Source organism: Selaginella moellendorffii, unplaced genomic scaffold (genome assembly GCF_000143415.4).
Source record: "Selaginella moellendorffii unplaced genomic scaffold, v1.0 SELMOscaffold_14, whole genome shotgun sequence".
Taxonomy (NCBI): domain Eukaryota; kingdom Viridiplantae; phylum Streptophyta; class Lycopodiopsida; order Selaginellales; family Selaginellaceae; genus Selaginella; species Selaginella moellendorffii.
The window spans coordinates 2,140,004-2,147,000 of NW_003314275.1; the positions used below are offsets into that span (position 1 = coordinate 2,140,004).

At 46.3% G+C, this 6,997-nt stretch overlaps 1 protein-coding gene across 3 annotated transcripts; it reads left to right on the forward strand.

Moving 5' to 3' along the window:
- Positions 1-230: 230 nt before the first annotated feature.
- Positions 231-1,222, forward strand: LOC112346449. 3 transcript variants are annotated; one of them, XM_024675481.1, is made up of 3 exons: positions 231-563; positions 611-793; positions 925-1,222. In XM_024675481.1, exons 2-3 carry the CDS (start codon positions 616-618, stop codon positions 1,083-1,085), a joined length of 339 nt encoding a protein of 112 aa, XP_024531249.1. In that variant the 5' UTR covers positions 231-563; positions 611-615; the 3' UTR covers positions 1,086-1,222. The 3 variants fall into 3 exon arrangements, with proteins under 3 accessions (XP_024531249.1, XP_024531247.1, XP_024531250.1); XM_024675482.1 differs by having other exon boundaries at positions 234-563; positions 626-793; XM_024675479.1 differs by having other exon boundaries at positions 232-793.
- The last annotated feature ends 5,775 nt before the right edge of the window (positions 1,223-6,997 follow it).

Below are 6,997 nucleotides of genomic sequence, written 5' to 3' on the forward strand. Positions count from 1 at the left end.
TGCTCCTCCAGTCACTGTTGAATCGACTGGAGCTCTTCCACCCGAGGTTCTCTTCACAGAAGCGGTGAAAATCCTCTCAGCGAAGTGCCAGAGAATCTATAATGAACTCTCGTGAGAGGAAGAGATTTTTAATTCACGAGCATCTCCCACTTTCTCTCGGCGAATATTCCCGTGACGAAATAGCGGCATAAAAGCGGCCAACGGGCGGCGCTTAGCAGGTTCGGCAGACGAGCCGTACGTTCTAGTAAATCTACCAGACCTAGAAAGCGGCTCCGTACGCTCTTGGTCCGGGACCGAGCCTGTCTCGAGAACGAAGAAGAGGGACTGTCGATGATGGTTTGTGTTCTTCGTGGGAGGAGAAGTTTGCCGTTGCGCGGCGAAAAGCCCTAGCGCCTGTCGATCGAGGGGGAAGGAGGTGCATTCTCAGCAGGCGACGAGTGGAGCGGCAATTGTGGTGTGATCGTAGCGGCCGGTCTCCTAGGGTTTGAATCCGCGGGACAGGGATCCGCCGGAGCGCTGTTGAATTGGCCGGCGGCTTTTCCACGGATTCCAGCTGCTGCAAGGTATGCCGTGATTTGGCGAGGGACACACCGGGGCATGCTGTGATCAGCTCGGATGTTTCCAGCCATGGCACCGGAGAGGCGATTGTTTGGCGGAGCTTCCCCTCGCAGTGGAAATGTGGTTTCGGAAAGGGAGATTTCCAGACAGCAGTGGCGAGATTTCTTCGTGGAGGATCCGATGGAAGAGGGATTGAGCGACATCCATATGGCATCGCGCAGAGCGGAGGAGGCAGGTTAGAACGTTTGGTGATATAGACTTTTCATGCATGACTCTTTCTTTCTTGTTTATCGCTGCGCATAGGCGATTCTTAGCTGCGCGATGGCTACACGTGAATTGTCCCGAATCTAATCTTCATTTTCACAGGGTACCAGCGACGAAGTCGTGGATTGCTCGCACGGCAAGCAGCTGTGGGATCTTTGCAAGGAAAAGTACGAGCCACTGTGGCTCAAAGGAGGGGGTCACTGCAACTTGGAGCTCTATCCAGAGTATATCAGGCACTTGCGCAAGTTTATCATGTCTCTTGAGAAATCCGGTGGCCCAAGGAACGCCAAAGGACCCGGTCTTACTAACGAGAAAGAAAAAAACGCTTGTATTTTTATGAAACAGTTCCTACAGATAGACCACCGCTCATTACAAGAGCCTTTACGCTGCTCGCTTCAAAGAAGTTTTATATCTTGTTATGAGAAGAGCCACGAAGCTCTTTACATCGAGACGAAGATAGAGCCGAGCCGCATGACCGTCATTGGGACCTCATCCAAAGACGACGTGATTGGCAAGGGTTCCAGAAGTGTTGATGGTAGCGAGATGAATGTGAAACAAGCTTTGAAGGATATAGCAGATCCTGGGGATATTCATTCATTCATTCATTCATTAGCTGTTTACAGGGTCTCGTGGTGCCCACCAAGAAGCATGAGACCGATGGATTCTAATAAGCTGTTTTGATGATCTCATGAGCTGTTTGTTTGCTGAACTCCTCCTAGATATAATCCCAGACGCATGAAGTAACAGTGAAACATTGAAAGTATCACTAAAGACCAAGCTTTTGGTGTTTCAAGAGCTATTCCAGAGAGCATTGTTGTGCTTCTGGCCAAGTTCTTATTCTCGTTCATACCACTCGCTCTTTGGTATGCATTGCCAAAACACGTGTGGACTAATAAATAGTTTTAGTATTTCGTCCTTGAGTGCATTCCGGATCTAACAAAGATCAAAGATATCACTTAAAACTAACGTGAGAACATTACCCAGACTATCTTAGAGCAATTTCACAATGCATAAGCTTGTGTGTGCCTTGTTGGTGCTTGTAATCAACACATTCCTACTCGTGGTAAGCTCACAATTCTTCTGCGACCAAAGAACTTGATTTGGCTTCTTGTAGAGTTGTGATTCATCATGTGGAGGCTTTCTGAAAACCTGTACACCCATCTCTTATAAGAAAAATGTGCTGAAAGCAAGTTGCCAAACGGTCAATGGCTCTAAGCACGAGTCAAGTTTGAGCACAGACGAGTGCCGTGGAGTGGTCAATTGTAGGCTCCAGCAGCCTGGATCAAACCAATCAGCTCCAACCTTCTCTTGTACAGGTAACAACTCCCTCAGCGTAAATATGGAGGAATATGCGGACAACAACGACGGAAACATGGTGTGCTGCAGGAAAAGCACTCAGTCTGGCACCTGCGGTGGATTTCTCAAAAGTTGCACTCCTACTTCTTTAGACCCGACCACCGGGATACTGCGGGCTTCCTGCAAGAAAGTGGACACTACATGGAATGACGATGCTTACCTGGATGTTGGGACGTGTACCTCGGATCCCAAAACCAGCTGCTATTTGCAGGAAGGCGAGCTGAAGTGCAACTATAGCAGCGGAGAGGCTGTGAAAATGACCACTCTGGCAACCAACAATGATGGAAATATGGGATGTTGCACTTTTGCACCAGTACCAGTTTAAGCAGAAGGAAGATAATAAAGACATTCAGTACAATAAAGGTCTTTGGAAAAGCTTGTTGATCTCTAGAGCTATTCTTGGCTTTTGCATAAAATTTGCAAATTTGCACGTCTCATGCTGCTATGAGACATGTATAGAAGATCACAACTGTTGTGATGGCAGACTAGAAGCACCTTGTCTTTCCATCACTTTGGACATACGCTCCGAGAGCAGGAACTTGAGAGCTTGTAAACGTTTGCATTTGGATTTTATGGCAAAGGACCTGGCCTACCAAGAGTCTTTAACGCCAAGTCTCAGTTTAGATAGAGCCAAGCGGATCAAAGACGTGATTGGCAGTGATTCCAAAGTGTTGCTGCTAGGGAGAGATAAGGCAATTCCTTCTATATAGGTGAAGTAATAGATCGACCTGGAACGCTGGACTTTCAAGTTATAACAGTGCTGTACCTCAGATTTACACATAGGGCAATAATTTCCTGCATATTCATAATTTAAAAATAAAATTGGATTGGTAGAAAAAAAGAGAATAATAATGCACAGCAAATAAAATACATTACAAACTAAAACAGTATTTCGTCCTTTAGTGTGCATTCCAGATCTAACAAAGATTAAAGACATCACTGGAAAGATGTGCTTCATTGCCATTCTAGAGTGTCTTTTCTACCCTAGTTCTCCCTTATATATGGTTCTATACCATAGAAAAACACTAGTTCTCACTGGGAAAAATGCGTCCCTTGCAAAAAAGAAATATGCTGAGGGTTGACAAGGAATGTTCTGAGACAGATTTCAAGACCAAGCTCCGAGGCAAAGATGAATAGAAAGCAAATTCACTAGAACACAGAAAGATGGAAAAGTCCCAAGACACCCAGACACAAGTAATAGCCTGTCAAAAAGGATAAGTTGTCCGGCCGAAAGGACTGAACAAGGCAGCCAACTGTCAGCTTGAACCAACCCCTACTCTGTACCTCCTTGAGTTATGAATGGACCAAGCGGCTTGGCCTTCTTTCAACGTAGGTAAGGCAGAGGACTAGCCAAAACAAGTATCAAAGACGTCAAGGAAACACAAAGAAACATATAAACAAGAGCCAAATGCGGCAGGCTGAAAGCAACAAGAATGCATAGCGATTTGATCAAAGAAATTCTATCTCATCACACTGAATGAATAACCCTGCTTAAAGGAAAGAAGCTTATCTCGTAAGAGAATCTAAATTGATGTTAAAGGTTAGATGAACAATGAAATAGCAATATGAATTGAAATCAGAAGGAACTAACATAGAGAAAATACCTCTTGAGATGATTACCATTGGTCTGATTCAGCAGTTTTGAACCTGTAAGTTCTGCAAGCTAGTAGGAGTTTGTCCCTGCGCTCCCAAGGACTTGATACGGGTCAATCCACGGAGGTTGAAACTTTGCTTTATGGTGTGTAGAAGCATTCAGGCGCCGAACGACATCAAGGAAGCTTTCACCTCGCTGCTTCACAAGCATGAGAGCAGTGCAGTATTGATGAATCTGAATACGAACGGCCTCAATATCTCAATCCCTCATCCAGCTGTATCGATTGATCTGTGCAATTGGTGTGAAGATCCTGTGATGTCCCAACGGTTCTAGTGGGATCCACTTCCTCAGATAGGAAGGTAAACAAAGTTGTACGGGAAGAGCTTCCAAACCATACACCAATCAAAATGGTGTAAAACCTGTAAGGAGCTTCTTTGCCACAGAGCATGTGGTAACAAGGTTGGCTAGGCACATGGATTATCCTGAACAACCTTCTGGAAAATTGACTTAAAGTGACTTGTTTGTGACCTCGGTCTGGCCATTCCCTTGAGCCCAGTAGGAACTTGACGTAAGATGAGAAATCCCAACCTTTGTTGTCAGCTCAGCAACAACAGCGCCTAAGAAGTGTGATCCTCGATCAGAAAGTAGCGTCCTCAGAACTCCAAAATGACAGCAAATATGCGTGTACAGAAAGTCAGCAGTCGTCTGCTGATAAAAAACCGGAGAAGAAACTGCTTCAGCGCATTTAGTAATGCTATCTGTAGCCATGAAAATGTAGGTGTGCCTGTTAGAGGCCAGAGAATAAAGTCCTGAACAGTCCAAACTCCACCGCATAAACGGTCCTTCTGGGTGAATCGGATGTAGCGGGTGTTTATCATGTAGACGAGCAGTCTGAAATTGTTGACATGGTTGGCAGTGTTGAACATACTGGGCACTGTCACTGTAGAGTGTGGGCCAAAAGTACCCCACGCATAGTATCTTCTTGCTGGTGTTCATTGCGGCTAAATGACCCCCACAGTCATGTGTTGCAACTAAGAGCTGTGAAGCTTCAACAACGGAGGAGTGTGCCATCTCCATGTCAGCAATACAGAGTGCCATTAACGAGAATGAACCTAGCAACCCGCTGACTGAGAGAACGGCATTCATGCCGAGACAAGTGTAAACAATCCTCACCTTGCAAGAGCTTGAGTAGATCTTGATACCATGGCCATTGAAGGTGAACATAGGAGATGGGACTTTAACGAAAGGTGAAAGCATGTGATGGTGCTCAAGATCCGTCACAGCATATATGGAATGGAAATGTACATATGTGTGACACGGTGAACCGGTGAAGACTCGTGTCTTTCCACGTGGACTAGCCACGTGGCACAGGGCCACTCTCAACACTCCCACTGGCACGGTGGCTGATGCTCATCCGTGGAGAGAGTCCCAGCCCTTCGCGATGGACTCGAAATCGATCTCGGGGTAGTGCTTTTGTGAAGATATCTGCAACCTGAGTGGTCGTGTCGCAGTGGATCAGCTCAATTGTGCCTCCTTCCACTTTCTCACGAACAAAATGATGATGGATCCCAAAGTCTTTGGTGCGTGAATGAAAGCGAGGATTGGCCGCTAACGCAATGCAGCTTTGATTGTCGCAGAAGAGGCGAGTGGGAGTCTTCACACTCACACCAAGGTTAGAAAGTAAGTCCTCTTTGCCATCCTCCACTTCTCTAAAAAAGAAAGTTACAGAACTTGAAGGTCCTGTGGCTAGTGTGGATCTCAGCTGCTTGCAATGTTGGGACTTCCGACCATTAATCCTGACGAAATGGTGATAGTAGGTTGTGCTATAATCCTTTATGGGCATCTAAAATGCAGTCAAATCCTAACAAGAAGTTGAATCATCTGTGTCATATTCACGCTCATCTTCTTCTTTGATCCCAATTAAGCCCTCTTGGAACTTCCAGAGCTCACCTTGGGTGACCTGGTGAGAAGGTACAACAGGATTTTTATCTTGTTCCTGATAATCAAAATGACAGACATAAAACAATAAGTGCATGTTTTGAACGAGCTCTAGTCATACCTTCTTTGTGAGCTTGACAATGTATGTGAACAAGGTTAGCTGCAAATCGCTAGCTTCCGCAGTGAGCACCATCTCACAAATCTCACCAATTGTTTTGCCCTGGACATCAATTACATCAGAACATATTACTGACATATAAATATTTTATTATCTCCTTCAATCCATCGTCCAGTAATGTCACCCATTGGAGGCAGTCCTCTCTACTGCACATCCCCTTATGAGAGGTAGGTGGCCTCTTTACCATGAAACATCGTCCCAGGAAGACACCAGCAACTATGCAAAGTCTCAATAACAGGCTCTCCAAAATTGCGACATCGCTTTTCCTCCAAGCTCTTGGGTGATAGAAGCCATCCCCACTTCCGAGTACTGCCCAGTGGCCAGCGCCTTTCCTTTGCACCACTGAGGAGAGCGCGAGGCATCCGCCACCCAGAAAACTCACGTCACCCTTCTCAAAGTCGATCACCATAACGTTTGTGGTCGCCATCACGTCCTCGGCACAAGTCTTGTATCTGTGGCGAGCTTGGCAAGTTGACAAGGAGAAAACAAACTCTGACCAGCTCGTTTGCTGGATCCAGATTCTTCCTGCTGCTCAATGGTTGGAAGCGGGGTGTTTGCGCTGAGCAGCAGGAAGAATCTGGATCGAGCAAACGAGCTGGTCCCCGCCTCCACGCCTCCCGGCTTAAGAACAGGTTTCCCCGTGACTGCATCCAAGGTGCTCGTAAACTGCATCTCACCGAGAACAAATTCCACCTCGAAACTGTTCCCACTCAACGATGTCCCTTGATCGCGGATGTAGACTGTGAGATGGTGTATAAACCCGTTTCTGACTAGGTTCTTTGAGTGGCCGAGCATCCCATTCACGGCACCCCCCAAATGCCCACGGTGAAAAATCTTGATCTCTTCGAACACTTCAAGAGGTTGGTCGCAACAGTGAATTGCATACTTCAAAGAGGTGCTTCTCACCGCCAGATACGACTGGATCGAGCTTCGCGCAATGGTCCTTTCAGAAGCCCTAATTCCATATAGAATCTTCGAATCACTTTATTTCAAAAGCCCTAGTTATAAATGGAATATGCCTAGAATCGTTTCCTTTTGATTCCTCGCGTGTTTTCCGGGGATCCAACGGCCGTCCTGCGCAACCCTCGCCAGCCCGGATTCTGCCACGT

Coding starts and splice junctions, on each gene's coding strand:
- LOC112346449 (XM_024675481.1), top strand. CDS start 616: ATGTTTCCAGCCATGGCACCGGAGAGGCGATTGTTTGGCGGAGCTTCC. Junction 794..924: donor GCGCAGAGCGGAGGAGGCAG/GTTAGAACGTTT, acceptor TCATTTTCACAG/GGTACCAGCGACGAAGTCGT.